We start from the raw sequence: 16,443 nt of genomic DNA on the forward strand, positions 1-16,443 counted from the left end.
GGTAGCGATAGTGGAGTAGCTGTTAGCGCTACGCTTCGCTACGAACCCGGAGACCCGCGTTCGATCCCCGCTCACGGCCAACACCGGTAACGATTATCTGAACCGGTCTGGGCCTCCCCTAGGTCGACTCAGCCTCAAAATGTGTACCTGGTGCGAGCGTGGTGTTTTCCACCCACCCCATCGTGTGCCGTGCCGGCGTTCATAGATGCCACTCGCTAACAGCACTTGCCCCGCCAGTCTGTTCAGCACTATAGGGGGGATCTTTGTCTCTGTCCCATGTGATGCAGAGAACGCCGATTGAAGTTAAGGAACCGCGCCCTGCGTGGACCTTGAACGTGTTTACCAATAATCGGGCACGTCTAGCGTGTAAGCGCTTCATTTGCATTTGAACGGAAATGATCGCTAAATGTGGAATCATGCACCGTGGTTGCTCAAAAGACCTGGAGTTGTGGAACCGCCTTCCCTCGCCTCTTGTTGTTGATCTGCGTTGCTTCGAGTTTTTTTTTATCTGAAACAATGTACAGTGAACGTGAATGATACAGACCCAGGTAAAACTCGTCAAACCGGGCCAGCATTGTAAAAACACGTCAACGACAGCTCGGCGAATGAGATAAACCAAGGTCGTAATTATAATATTCAAATATGCTCAAAATGTCCCCCCCCCCCCCCGCCAATATATTGCTATAAAATAGCTTTCTGTTTATATGATTGTGGTTATGGTTGTACTTTATTAATCCCGAATCTCTGCCATTACATACAATGAAAGAAGAAATGTAAAAAAAAAACAGAGCAATAGAATACAATACACTATTAGACATTAGTGAATTTTTTTTATATTTTAGGCAGGAAATGGCAGGAAATTCGTTTTCAAATTTAGATTTTTATCTGGGGGGGGACCCCCAGACTCCTTGGAAGATTTTATCCCCCCCCCCAATGTTGACTCCATGGCTACGGCCTTGAGATAAACATGATCTTCATATCTCCCCGATGCCATTTCGAGTTGGACTGCGTATTGTGAGGCACGATGTCCACTCCACGTGCTTGGCAGCTTCTCCAGCACGCTGCAGTTGTGTCGTGTTCTGTACAAGCATCTTTTTCGTGAAGCTCGATTGTCTAGCGCCACCGCATGCCCATTTCTAGCAACACTCTTTTCAAAAACAATTTTGCTTGAAACGATGTGTAATAGGGGTTATACTGTGTTCAACACTTTTTTTTTAAACAATTTTGCTTTAAGCGACGTCTAATTGGGGTTCGACAGTGTTCAATACATTTTTTAAAAAATATTTGCTTTAAGTGATGTGCATGGTGGTTCGACTGTATTCAACAATTCAGACCATGACGAGTAACGAATACAATTCAGCAACGAGATGAGCTTCTAGACAGAAGTGAGATTCTTGGATAAAAAATCCACCCTGAGAGATGGATAACAGCTTGGGGAAGTCTTCCTCCGGCAAAAGGATAGCCCATGGGTGACGATAATGATGACTAAAACTAAACTATTTTTTATTTGGCCAAATCAGGCCCACTGAGCGATATAGCTCTTTTTCAACAGCGACCTCGCCACAAATGATAGCGCAACGACAAAGTGGCTTATCACGTGGACATTTATAGCAGCCAAATACTCTAAACGCGCGTTGATTATAAACGTGGAGGGAAGAACCGGAGGTCTCGGAGTAAAATCCAAGCGACCACAGGAAGAACAAGAAAACTCCAAATATACATACATCAGGGTCGGGATGGAACCGACAACCTCCTGTACACCAGGCGAGGTAGTTAACATCTCGCCACTGTGACTGCGTGGATTGTCTGCATCTCGGCGATTTATTTATGGATATACTGCCTGCCGTACCCAACCGTGGCAATGTGGAATTTCTACAACTAGCTTGGGGCTTTCGATTTAAAGCTTTCGTGACTGCAGGGATTCATATTGTTGGATCTTTCGGTAAAGTCACGTAGAAGGGGAAGAAAAATTAACGTAATAACAATTTTTTTAATAATGTTTTTTATTTATTTATTTTTTTCCCTTCTACAGTACGTGACTTTTCCGAAAGATCCAAGAATATAGCTTGGGGCTATCGACAGAGATGAGTGCCACCCCACTCCTCGTTTGAGTAGGAAGATACTTTGGCTTGACAACTACTGCCATAGTAGTAGGGTTTTACCCTTTTAAACTGGTACAAAACTGACACCTTTATTTTGTACCAGTTTAAAAGGGTAAAAACCTACTACTATATTTTGCCAGTGGTAAAAGAGATCTCATAGTGTAAACTACTTCCATGTTTAAGGTTAGGTTTGAACAGTTATTGGTACACAGATTTGTTATAAATATTTATTAAGTCCACGGTGTTACATTTACCACGTGCTTTTTACGGTGTTCAGAATGTGTTTGCATATCGAGAAGGTGAATGCGCTCTATAAACGTGATGCACATTCTTTGTGCACATCATGCGTAGCAGGACATGTGTTTAAATTAATGTTTCAGACGCAACGCATTGCGAATGTATACGAGAGAAAGGAGTTAACTGTAACCGAATCAACGACAGGTTAGAGATTTAAAATGCTGTCTCGAGGCATTCACATTGATCATTGGTGGCATCTGCTTTTGCTATTGCGATGTCACGAATGTGTTGTATAAAACAGCAAACTCCTTGACAAGCGATTCACATCGAATTTACTCTCCAACACACCGGTGGGCTGAAGGAGTAACTAATTGACACATCATGGGACCTCCTTTGCCAGTAATTTATGCATTGTCTTTGAAACTGATTTGTCCACACCAGAGATAGCTTTCTTTAGAGCCTAGTCTCATATGGTGTTCGACCAGATGACACCAAAAGGTGCACAGTTCAAAGACAACGCACTACCAGAGTAATGAGAGCTCGGGGTGAGCAGCTACATCATGGGACCTTCTTTGCCAGTACCAAAATATACTAATAGGGGTTTCCCCCTTTTTTTGGCAACAAAACTGACACCTTTTGCAAGGAATCATGCTTACATTAACCACAATACTTGCAGTCAAATGCAAAAAAAAAAATCAGAGTATTGTTTTTTGTTTGCATTTGACTGCAAGTATTGTGGTTAATGTAAGCATGATTCCTTGCAAAAGGTGTCAGTTTTGTTGCCAGAAAAAATGGGAAAACCCCTATTAGTATAATTGGCACATTTTGTTTACGTGACAAATCCCATACCGGCTGTGTCGGGTGGTGGAGGGTTACGACACATTTATACTTACGCGATCTAACCCAAAAAACTTTTATTCAGATAATATTATTGCGATGAAAATGTGCAAGTATATGTAGTGACATTTGGGACGTCACTGTATGGTGCGGGCCCTAGAGGGCCATGGCGTGGGATGTCCTTACATCGCGGACAGCACCGTGTGTGTTGCAGTGAGGCCGGCTCTAGCACAGCACGGCGTGCGATGCACCGTCATCGCGTACACCCCGTGGGTGGGTGTAGCACCAGCCCTAGCGGGGCCTGGTGAGCGCTGGGATAGCGCGGGCACCACGCATAGAGTGCAGTGCGGGCTCCCACAAGGGTGAGTGGGAGAGTGTCAGCCCAGGGGCAGGGTTGCCCCGGGCCATGGCACTCTGGTTGACCCTGTAGACACGTGATCCGGAGTGTCCACAGAGAAGGCCCCAGGTGGGGGGGAGGGGGAGAGCTCTTTCGAGGGATCGAGAGGGATCGAGAGGGAGCTGGAACGCTCTCGAAGGTGGGCGGGGCCCAGGGCGGAGCCGGCCCCGACCCGGGAGGATAAAAGGTGGGTCCCTGGGAGGGACCGGGGTCGCTTCGTTCTGCAAGCTGGAAGATCCACGTTCTACGTCTGAAGAGGCAACAACACGTGGCCCGGGACCCGAGTACGGGTCCGGTCCGTCGTAGCCATAACTCCTGTATGGTAGTAGAGTTAGCTGGGTGGTCACCACCCTAGGCTGTATCTTGTATATACGTGTTGTGTAATAAATGTGTTGCCTCTGAAGAGGAACGTCTGTGACTCAGTTGGACTCACTACATATACATAAATCGAGACATCGAGACTTACGCATTTCAATTATGATTGTCATATTTGCTTTATTCCACCCCCCCCCCCAAAAAAAAAGGATATCGTATACGATGTTTTGATTATGCACATACCAAACATTTACATTCTAATGTTTTTTTAATATATATATGTTTATAGAATCCATTTGGACACATTTTTGTATGTAAAAGAACAAAACTACATATACAAACGCAGACACATGTTCAGAATGTTTTCTTAAAGCTCTACCGGACTAGCCAAGCCTCGCTTGTGTAATAATGGCTCGATGCATAAATACATTTTCCTTAAAGAGACATTAGCTGCCCCAGCCTGGTTTACTCAGGGTTTAAAGGTCACACGCCTTCCTGGCAAATCGCATCATGTTCACAGTACAAAATGACTGGCCTCTCTAAATGTCAATTACTCGAGTATAATTTGCACTATAATTATTCATCTACGTCAAAATGCCCTTCTGTTTCCTGCTATAAATGTAAGTGGAATGAACCGATGCCATTCCTTAATTTGGTTCATGTTTCTGTTATCGTGAAGATTATATGGCAAGGAATTGTTGGTCCAGAATCAGTCAAAATAGCCATCGCTCTTCCTTGTGAGCGCCACTCATTAGGAAGTCAATTGTGATTGTGTTAAGGATGAACTGCCCCCCCCCCGCCCCCGTCATAATAATATGGAATTTCCACCACAGGCTCACGGACTGCCAAACTGAGCGGTCATCAGCCACCACTCATCCGACCATCTATACTGAGATTTTCTGCTTTGAGACTGACAATTTCCTGTTAGTGTGGGTGTAAACGAACACAATATGTACATACGGAACGGAAATACCCTGGCAATAATACTGGCATTGAAGTTAACAAACAACACACAAAGCAAGTCGCATTCATGATAGATATGCAAGCACCCTTTCACCATAGTCATTGTGATGTTAATATCGTGACCTACAAAAGTAAATATAATTTTTTTTACGTGAATCAGTAACAATTGAAATTGTTGCACAATGGTGAATTGGAGGCTTTTAGTGTTGCCCATTAAACCGGTCCAGTGCACTCGTGTCTTGTTTACAAAGTAGCCCTACATTCGCACACCGTGCTAGTTATAGGTAAGGGATTAACTACACCTGTGTTCTGAAAATGAAAAGAGTGATGTTCTTTAGAAATATATATGTATACTGCAAATAGTTACGTAACATTTTATGTTAGCCTTCATTTACTGTTGGCAAACACACAGTCGATATAAATCCATTTTAATTTGGCTCACTGTTGTTTGCTGGCAACGTCAGGATGCCAGGTGTGCAGACATTGTACGTGGCTGATCTACACCTGCATGCACATCAATTTAACACTATCAACAACATTTATAAAGGCCATGATGCACTAGGGTGATTGTATGGCGATTGTTGCTGCCTTTCATTGTCATCACTGGTTTATCCGCGCCATTCTCTCTGCAAAAGAACATTTCCAAATCGAGACAAATCTGACCATCGCTCCATATCGTGGGCAAATGAGATAACAGATAGCGGTCACATGTCTATCTGATGTTGTGTACTCCACAAACCATCAAACACACATTTCAACAAACGCTCTTTTCATTGGCCAGGCGGAACTCCACCGTTTGCTGTTGCCACGACAAGTTGACATAGTTGCTCACTGTAAATGTGTTGCTGGTGACGACCGCCCTAAACATGCCCTGGAGTATCATGCCCCTAAGGTTTGCAGGGGATTGTGGGATTGCAGAGTCAATTACCCACAGTGCATTGTACTTACCAACCGCATGGTAGGACCACGATGTGTAGCACCACGAAGCGTAAGCTTGTCAAAATCTTGGTAGCTAAGCACATTCGGGCTGATGCAAAACTGCACTTTGGGTAAGATGCCAGCATAATTAACATGAAATCAAAATCACAGGTGGCTGAACAAGTGATGACGGGTGCTCAGTGCAAGGCACTCTAATAAGCTCCACAAATTTGTCAGCACGGTGCTGGTCACAAGCTGGGAAGCACAGTTCTGCAAGAAGTGCTGTGTTTTTAGGAAGGACATGGAACAGGCCTTGCGATTTCAACATCCAGGGTCACCCCCACTTCTGGGAATCCACCTTCAACAGATCCTTGCTTCTTGCACAATGCGCTCACGCCTCGAGACTTGGTCACAAAAGCCTCCCCCGCTGCCAAACGACCTGCACAGCTCCTACTTGTGTGGTTGGGGGCAACTCCAAGCTTATACATTTCTGGCCCACCGGCTAAGCGACAGCCAATCTGTGCAGGGGCGTCACCTGGGGCTCTGCTGCTGCTGTTGCTGCTGCTGCTGTGTTTGCCCCCCGGGATGCTGTCGCTGCAACCGGTCGACAGGCGGCTGTGGCTGCTGTCGCCCGCTCGACCTCGCGTGCAGGACGCGCTGCCTCCCAGCCACACCGCCCACCCCGTGGGGCGCGTGGTACGTGGCGTGCACATAGCCCTGGGAATCCTGCTGTCCACTCGCCAGCCACAACAGCCTCTCTTGAGATAGCAATTGCTGCTGCTGCTGTGGTTGCTGATGCTGCTGATGACTTCTATGTTGCGGCTCCGCGCTCATTGAACGGTGATACTGCAAATTTGGAGAGTGCAACGTTTGCTCTTGCTGGGGCTGCTGATGTCGTGGCGATGGAGACTGGTGTTTCTCTGAGGATGATCGCCTGCACTGCTGCTGGTGCCGTTGTGTTGCTGCTGCTGCTGCTGCTGTTGATGCTGCTGGTGATGATGGTGCTGTTGGTGCTGCTGTTGATGCTGCTGGTGTTGTTGATGCTGTTGTTGATGCTGCTGTTGCTGCTGTTGATGTTGCTGCTGGTGTTGCTGCTGCTGCTGTTGTATCTGCAGCATGGTCGGCATCAGCAGTGTCGGCTGCAGGTGCCCTTCTGCTCTCGGTTGGGCCTGTACCCTCAAGTGCTGTCCCTTGTTTTGAGCACAGCTCTGCTGCGCTTGTGACTGTTGGTCAATTATTTGCTGGTGCTGCTGCTGATGCTGTTGCTGCTGCTGCTGTTGCTGGTGCTGCTGCTGATGCTGTTGCTGCTGATGCTGTTGCTGGTGCTGCTGCTGGTGCTGCTGTTGATGCAGGTGATGCTGCTGATGCTGGTGCATCAATGGTTGTTGACTGAAGGTTGTGAAGGATGGCATCATAATGGAAGCTGAAACCAGGAGGGGGGTACCACTTAACGTGGTCACCACCTGATGGGGCTGTCCATGCATGTGCCTGAAAATAAAACACACATTTGTTTTTTAAAGCATCAGCATTCGGTGCAACTTAAATGTATGCAGGAGGAAGTGGGTTCGATCCCGACCCTGACGATGCCCGTATATTTGGAGTGTGCAAGTTTTCGTTCCATGTGGTGGTCGCGTGGACTTTTCTCTGGGTCCTCTGGTTTTGCCCTCCGCATTTAGAAACGTGCTTTAGATTTATTTGGCTGCTACTGTAAATGCCCACCTGTGATGATAAAGAGCTAAGAGCTCAACAGTAAAGTTTTTGTTTAGCTTAAAACTGACTTTTCAATACATAGTGCACTGACTAAAATGTACGGTGTGAATCGAACATTATATTTTAGTTTATTTATCCTATTCTAGGCAGAGTAGGAAGAAATATGTAATGATATCTCAGGAACTTTACATATTTGAAGTGCTACAATTCTGTTTTGTTATTGAAACGCATTGCACAACTGAACGATGAAACTTATCTGTTTTTTATCAAGCCAAGACCATTACCAGAGAGCACATCAAGAAATTATATAATGAATTTACATTGACAATAGTGCTCAAAACTATGCTTGATTTTCAATAAAGGGTGAACAGATACACACGAATATGGGTGATGATTGATTTAAGTAGAAATGCTGTAACAATTCCCGTAAACCGGTACACTATTTTATTCCCTCTTATTTTATTCACACTCTGACGGTCTGAGTCTAATTCTAGATTTGAAGCTTTCGTGACTGCAAAGATTCATACTCTTTGGTTTTTTCGGTAAAGTCATGTAGGTAAACAAGTAAACCCGTAAAAACAAAGTTTTTCACTATAAATCCTTTATATGCGTGGCGGCGAACTTAATATAAAGGATTTAAAAATATATTCGCCTGTGGAGGACGCGGGGATCGATCCCGCGACCTTTGGCATGGGAAGCGAGGGCGCTACCAACTGCGCTACTCCGCCACGGCCTGTGGAGGGGTTACGCTCTGGGCTCTTACACTCTGACGTTCAGCCAAAGCCATGAATGCGTTCTATTTGAATATATGTAAAATAATGTTTTTTTGCCTAAAAAGTGTAAAATTTTTGGAATTTTTTTTTCACGAACAATAATTGTCTGGCACAACGAGTCTGTGTGGAAAATGTCAGCTCGATTGGATCACGGGAAGTGGGTTAAAAAACGACCGAAAGATTTGCACGGTCCTAAGCAAGCAAGCAAGCACGCGAACTTAATATAAAGGATTTAAAAATAAAATAAAATAAATGAAAACAACTAAATTAAATATTTTTTACCTACATGACTTTACCGAAAAAACCAAATGGTCTGAGTCTAGCCAGGTGTGCTAACCACTGCACCACTCAGCTGGAATATTACCGATAAAACGAACGCATTGAAGAAGGCCCATTACCCAAAACGTCAACTATTAAATGTTTCCGTTTCTTTTAAGGCAAACGGATGAATATGTTGAGTGTTCTTTTTTTGGGACTCCCCACATCACGATCCGCTGTGATATTTCGTGCACTCGCAGCTGCTGTTGCTTGCTGCTGCTGCTGCTGCTCCCGCGTTGCCCTTACCACTGCGGCTGGGTGGTGCTGCACTCCAGCACGGTGGGCAGGCCTGGGCCACGGACTCCCGGAGAGTCGGGGGTAGTGGGGTGAGGGAGCACCATCGCCGACGACCTCCGGGCTCCCAGCGCAGGGCTGTCCGCCACAGGCGGCGCTCGAGACGTCGACTGCTCCGACAGAGCCTGCGCCAGTTTAACACGTGACCAATATCATCATCCAGAATAGAGGTTTTTGGGTTAGAGCGCGCACATATTTATGTAAATGTCTCAGGATCTAATTAAAAAAACCTCTATTATGAAAGCCTGCGCCGTTTCACAGACGCTGAAGTTGAACTTGTATACTTTGTCGATTTTACGTATTTATTTTTGAGCAGTTTCCTTACCTTTCCAATACTTTGCACTCCTATCGTGTTTTTTTTTTGTTTGTTGTTGTAACTTTCTGACCCGCCCCTACTGGACATCTGTGCAATCATTTTAGTTGTTCGAAAACAAGCGTCGTGGTACCTGTAGTCATGAGTATTTTATGTCTGTCATTTCGCCTATAACCCAATAACCTAATGTAGTACTCGGCTGAGCAATTGAGCAGTAGCTCAATGAAGAGTGCTCAAGTTGTACCAGTAGTGTTTGGAATGAATTGGCATTCGGATGTTTGACCAATTCCTAAAGAAGCACCAAACTCATTTTGAGGGTGCCGTATTGGGGCATTGACATATTTTCTGTATATACATGGAAGGAAACTGCAATACTCAGGGAACACCCATACATATAAAAAGTAATTGACTGTGTCGTGCCTCCCTTCCCCCCTACCCCTCCTCCCCCTTTAAACAAGGTCACACACTAGAGCTGAGCCCAGGTACTTCACTCTCCGCGTACTCAGCTCGTATGGTTTCCACTGAGTCCAAACCGCACCTAGGAACAGACATCCTGGCTAAACCAGGGGGGGGGGGGGCAACCAAATACAGTAGAACCTCTGGTCACGAACGCTTCTGACCACGACCAAATCGGGTTCCGACCAAAAAATTCACAACATTTTTTAATCTGGTCACGAACACAAACTCGGGTGGCGATCAAACACGGCCGCGGCAGAGTTCCCCTTCCGCGCCATTTTTGTTGTTGACTTACACAAAGCGTAACAGTTATGTATATAACTTTTGTTATATAAAATTCCTAGTAAGATATTAATTTTGTGAGTGTAGTCATACCCCTCCCCCTCATTCAAGCCGTAAATCGTCTAATATAAGAACTCGTTAATCTCTTCTCGCATCATTCATACGATGATGCGGTGAAGTAAACGTTCATACGATATTACGGTGAATGCTTCCAAAAACAATACTGTACCCAAATATTACTGTTAACTTACTTTCAATAGAATATTCGTATGAATTGCTCATACGAATATTCTCTCTCTCTCTCTCAGAATCGACCGACTGATGTAGCAAACGAAACAATCATCTCGTTGAACAATTCTAAACCTTGACGCGGCAATGTTAGTTTTCTCTGTTGTTCAAGGTTTTCTCAGTGTAATTCAATGTTTTTACATTTAGTTTAATATTACACTGTGAATTATATGGCATAATTAACTATTTTTGTGCTTAAAAATCTTTAAAAAAAACAACATTTATATACAGTTCGTAGTATGGAACGGATTAATCGTATTTACATACAATCCAATGGGGACATTAAGTTCGAGTCACGACCAAATCGGGTTGCGACCAAAGTTATGGAACGAATTATGGTCGTGACCAGAGGTTCAACTGTACAGAGCCGATGGAGATAACCGTGTGACCCCTGCCCCCCACAAATTGGGTGGGAGGCGGTGTCACTGCGTCGGTGCGTAGCGTGGAGCGCTACCATGGCAAGCTGCTGCTGGATGTGGCGCAGCTCCTCCTGCTGCTGCAGGATCACCGTCTGCAGCACGTGCGTCCTCTGCTCCAGCTGCTCCTTGAGTCTCAGCATGGCGCTCTGCTGCAGAAGCAGTTGCAGCAACGAAGGATCGTGAATATTGGGGGCGACAATACGCACGAGGCGATGTCTGAACTGTGCAATCAAAGTGACCGTTTGATTGGTCCCCTCATCGTGCCCTGCGTGTCACATGACCACATCACCATTTTTTGTGTAATGGACACAGCCTAGTTTGACACGCATTTTAGACAGCGCAATGAACACATTTGGTTCACTCTGTTGAGTTGATGGCCCAGGAACAAGGCTGTGGGCATTGTACACACACAACATGGTGATGTCCCCTCTATTTATGTGAGTTTTCTCCAGGCACTCAGATTTCCTCCCTGGTGGAAACATACACGGAGTCAACTCAGTAGATTTTCTGAGGAACAGAAACACGTGTGATAAAACAGCTAACGAGATATTGGTGACACTGCATTGACATAGTAACATTTCAAAAGATAATCATGGAAAATAAAACCTGAGCACGAAATTAAGGAAATTGTTGCTTTTGTTTTCATTTACATGGGTTTCGTGAATAATGCAATCGGTTGCTATATTTGTGACTGCAAAAAACGTATCGAGCAGGTGGGTGATGCTATCTGGGGGCGCCACGGTGGCAAGATGTTAACTACCTCGCCTGGTATGCAGGAGGTCGTGGGTTCGATCCTGACGCCTGTATATTTGACATGCTAATTTCTCTGCCCCAACCCCCCCTCTCTATATATAATACCTCGTCACAGCGGCTGTGTGTCTCTGTATGTGTCTCTCTTTGCGTGTGTGTCTCTCCTGTGTGTGTCTCTCCTGTGTGTGTCTCTCTCTGTGCATGTGTCTCTCTCCGTGTCTGTATTTGTCTCTCTCTATATATATTTACATACAGTTCTCACCTGATGACGGTTGTTTGTGTTGCAATCAAAACGTCGTGTTCTATTATTTACTGTATTTTTTCTTTCTATGTCACTTTACTGAAAGAACCAGAGAGTAATTTCTGCAGTCACAAAAGCTTCAAATCAGGATTGTATATTTGAAGTTTGCATGTTCTCCCCGTGGTCGCGTGGATTTTTCTCCAGGACCTCCGGTTTTTCCCCTCCGCATTTAGAAACCACGCGTTTAGAGCATTTGCGCCGCCATACATCTCCACGTGATAACCCACTTGGATGCGCTATTATTTGTGGCCAGGTCTCTTCTGAAAAAGCGCTGTATAGCTCAGTGGGCCTTACATGATCAAATAAAAAAAAAGATTCTGGTTTAAAATAGTTTCGTTTACCTAAGCAAATGCTCATCTGATTAATATAGTCACATTCTGTCCATAGGTTCGTGCAGGGCTGTGTTTTTACTTCACGAACAAGTTTAACCTTGTTTGGTCTGGCACATCATTCACGTGTAGCCCATGCCAGTGCATTCAGAAGAGGCTCTCGGAAATGTATCCATTAGTATCATCTGCCAATGTGTGCATTTTGCACGATTTAATTTGCAAAAAAAAAACCATGACACAACAGAGAGCTTAAACTCTTACGTGTAACGTATTTCTGCCCCGGTATCTGAATCAATAACACTTCATGCTTTTAGAGAAAAATATAAAAACCACCACTTAACTATTCCTACATTCATCAGAGCGGCTGGGGAGTTAGCGACTTGTAAAATGAACGCTAACAGGTCTCTGTTGTGTTCACACTTCTCAATACCCATTATTACACCTCAATCAAAACGACTTATTTATTTTGTACCAATTCAAACATTCTTAAAATTAATTAATATAAATGCAACCAGATAATGTGTCATATGCTTTGCATATTTTTTTCTGTGCTCTCACATCTGTCCTCAAGCCACCTGCACCAAAACACACTGACCAGCGTGGTGAAGTATGGTCAAATAACTCCCTTGGCCTGCCCGTTGCCGGGAGGCTCTCATACAACAGTGGATCGGCAAAGTGGCTGCACAAGTGCATGCACGTTCTTGCATTCGTTTTAACAAAACCGCAATGAGGCATCCGTACCGCAGCATGGGTTCGTAGATCAATACAAGAATGCAGGTTCACACAAAAATTATTTAGCCAGGTGGACACTGCAGCTTACAGTTCAATCAGACAGTTGAGTGATTAAATCCGGGTTTGCGCTCAAATCAGCCCTTGATCTTGACCTTTACATGGTCGATAACATATTTAACAATTTTTGTAAAGTCTAGAGCGATCGTCCTATGAAGAGACTGGCCCCGTCATAGTAATATGGAAATTCCATCACTGGCTCAGGGCTGTGAAGAGGAGTCGAGCCCTAACCCACGTCAGTTTGAAACCTCGTGGATTTTTACTGCACCGAAACACACATGTCCACACATTCACACCTGTTCATATGTCCAATAATAAATAAATAAACGCATGCCGATATATATACACACAAAAAACAAAGGTCTCCCGTATTGCCTTAACAGACTGTTGGGGCAATTGCTGTTAGCGAGCACCTATGAAGCCTGGCAAGGCACACGAGGGGGTGGGTGGCCAGCCGACCTAGGGAATGCCCAGGACTGGTTCAAATAATCGTCACTGATGTTGGCCATGAGCAGGAATCAACCCCGGGTCGTCGGGTTCGTAGCCCAGCGCATTAATCGCTCCACGACCACTTCCCACATATACACACGTATAAAGATAAAGATCCCCCGTATAGCCTTAACAGACTGTAGGGGCAAGTGCTGTTAGCGAGCACCTATATATAGCACTTTCACACACACACTGCCATGTTTCTACACGTTAACACAACATCACACGTTCACACGCGGGCGCGTTTACCTGCTGTGCCACCCCGTGTGATGCGTGCGACGCGTCGCTTGTGCCCACGCAGGTGTCCAGGCTCTCCGCCGCCTGCAGCGCTGCAGCGAAGCCAGGGACACGTGGGCAGATTCCAAGAACACAGGATGAGATGTTACTATCCTTTGTGCAAGCACTTCCAAGAGTTCATGAACAGTGAGCCTGGTGAAATTTGTGGAGCGCATCGTCAGTAGTGTACCTTTGGTTCCTAGGGTGTTTCGGCCTTTCACACTATACACCCTCCCCAAAGGCGGCCAGCGACAGGGTGATCAATCCTATGCTTGCGTCCCATTCCGAATTAGTCATAGGAGTTGCCTTGTTGTTGATAGCCAACATCCCATGGGACTATGCATGGCAGGGGCGTCTTCCTCCCTGAGTCAAGCATTGTTGACCGCATACCTCCTGGCCCTCTCACTTCGGGGCCCAGCTGGGGTCTTTCCTCTTCATCCAGAGCCACTGACTGCTGCCTTCTGCCGCCTCCGATACAGCTCTGATTGCCAAACGCTGGCTCTGACCCTTGATTGAATGTTGACGGGTCAATGCATGCGGCGCGGTTACCGTCAGCTATGGATGCGGAGTTAACGTATGTGAGTAGTCGAGCTAATGTATCAATATATGGGTAGCTTTTGATATGATCGGCCGAACCCTATGAAGGCATGCATGGTTATGAAAAGGTAATTTTGTTTACGGTTTTAATTCATAGCCAACGTAATGGATACATTCACAGCTCTAGGTGTGAATGTGTCAGTTGTAATAAATACATGGTTCAATTGAGCTAAGCATGCATGCTGGTGTGGTTAAGGTATGAGACAGGGTTAGGATAAGGTGTGAATGCATGGTAAAGGTGTCGGTGTATGTTACTATCTAATGCTCGTTTAAAGTGTGACTGAACAGCTGTAAAGCATTGGGGGACTGTTTTGGCAAAGGCACAAAAAAACTCACCACATTCATCAACACTGTCTTATAATGGATACATTTATTCGAGGGTACATTTTTGGGCAATTGCCCTTCTTCTGAGTAGGAGCACTGCCTGAAATGTTAGCTTTTTTCAAGTAAAATTCTGTGTAATACGGTAAATGAATTGTGGTGTGGTTTCTTGACAAAGTACAAGGGCGTGGTCTGGAATTATTCGCAATGAAATGTTAGAAACATGTGACCTCACAGGTCTGTCCGGACGTCACCTACAGGCCAGGTCGAGCATCCAGGATGGGGTCGCTGTGCTCCCGCCCGCAGCGGTCAAAGCGCCGGTGCTGGGGAGAAGCAGCTCCTGCAGCGTTGGCGTCTGGCTCACAGCGAGCGACGCTCCCAGGGGCTGCCTTGTGAGCAGGTGCTGAGCTGGCGGCTGGCTCAGAGGGTTACAGTGCACCTGGCCGAGCCTCTGGTCGACGGTGTGGCTCGAGCTCTGGCCTAGAGCCTGCCTGCCCGGCAGGCCGACGTTAGGGCCCACGACGAGCTGCTGTTGCCAGGGCGGGCCGATGTGTTGCTGACACACGGTCTGGCCGATCGGCTGGCCGACGTTCTGAACGACCGCCTGGCTCGCCGGTTGGCTTGCCGGTTGTTGGCCCATTAACTGGTTCAGGGAAAGACTCATGCCCGCGGGTTGGCTCACGGCAATGCTCTGAGCTTGCGATGACGGCTCAAGGCCGACACCCGCTGTCCTGAGTGCGCCGGCATCACCGCCGCAGTGGAAGCGGGAGGCCATGGCGCACGAGATGGTGCTGTCCATGCCTGGGGGCTGCTCTTTCGCTGTCCATCCCTGTACCGCCTGCTGTGCTGCAACCTGTTGGGCCGTCACCGGTTGCGCCGTCTCCTGCTGCGACTGCGATCCACGAATGGTGGATGGAGTCTCAGCGGACGAGTCCCTGCGACCGCCGGTGATGGAAGATTTCTTAGCTCTCTTCTTGGACCGGGGTGTCGACTTGGTCTCTCGTTGCAGGGAAGACTTTGATGTTCCAGGTAAGGGCCTGGCCTGCGCCGATAAGTGCCCCTGACCCGAGTCCCTTGCCGATGTCTCCACGGCTTTAGAGCTGCACATCGCAGGGTTCTGAAAATCGTGGTGCGAATTATGGGGTTAAGAAATTGTATGGGTCGAGGCACCTCTCACAGATCACCATGAATTGTTTACGCAACGTCAAACGTTTCGTTGGTAAGTCTCACCACTTCTGCTGCCCCCGGTGAGAGCAGCTCGCTTGAGAATTCCCCAAATTCCAGAACATTCCTCCTCTTGGCCAACACTTCAGAATAGCTGCTGGTGAGAGGAACACGTCAAAACACAGCCCTTCACATTCATATGTTTTGTTTCATCACTCACGGTGGGGATTAAAGGTGAAACACTCTAAGGGAGAACCGTTATGGACCAGTAATTTTAGTTTAGTTAAAGTGAGTAATGTTTTCCTCTATGGTAGTGTAGTATTCAAAATCCAGGCGTGCTCCAGATCTGGGCAATCCATCGTACCACTAGACTCGCATAAATGCTTTCTGCATACAAAAATCATAAATGGGATGCCGAATGAGTAGCTGTCCTGAGACTTCACAGTGTGATATTGTGTGATATTGAATTGTGCATTCACAGAACCCCCCGGGGCAAGCCAATTAAGCCCTGAATTAGTGCGAGTGCCTCTGCCTAGTGAATAAAAACCCACACGAGGAGCAGTCAAAACATTCTGAGGGATAAGTCACTGAAAATAAAAATTGTGCCCGGATTGTACCGAGCTTAATCTAATTCCACCCCTACCCTCAGCCTCCACCTCCCCCCCACCCACCCCCAACTTAGCGTACTGCATTATGGTCCTAGAGAGCCGAGTTCAATTCATAGCCACGACTGAAATCAGTGATGTCTGCACCAATCCTGGGCTTCCCTCTCCGACCCCCCCCCCCCCACCTCATCCACTTCACA

General features: G+C 46.3%; 1 protein-coding gene across 1 annotated transcript in view; it reads right to left on the bottom strand.

The window, feature by feature from the left end:
• Positions 1-4,094: 4,094 nt before the first annotated feature.
• LOC133342891 (circadian locomoter output cycles protein kaput-like) overlaps positions 4,095-16,443 on the bottom strand; it is a 60,251-nt gene continuing 47,902 nt past the window's right edge. Inside the window, 7 exon segments of the mRNA XM_061552263.1 lie at positions 4,095-6,720; positions 6,723-7,257; positions 8,817-8,989; positions 10,658-10,771; positions 13,530-13,609; positions 14,733-15,591; positions 15,705-15,795. Coding sequence (XP_061408247.1) covers positions 6,301-6,720; positions 6,723-7,257; positions 8,817-8,989; positions 10,658-10,771; positions 13,530-13,609; positions 14,733-15,591; positions 15,705-15,795 — 2,272 coding nt within the window. The 3' untranslated portion in view covers positions 4,095-6,300.

The sequence above is a fragment of the Lethenteron reissneri genome, chromosome 16, assembly GCF_015708825.2.
Source record: "Lethenteron reissneri isolate LAM-NWPU_2019-01 chromosome 16, ASM1570882v1, whole genome shotgun sequence".
In the NCBI taxonomy this organism is placed as follows: domain Eukaryota; kingdom Metazoa; phylum Chordata; class Hyperoartia; order Petromyzontiformes; family Petromyzontidae; genus Lethenteron; species Lethenteron reissneri.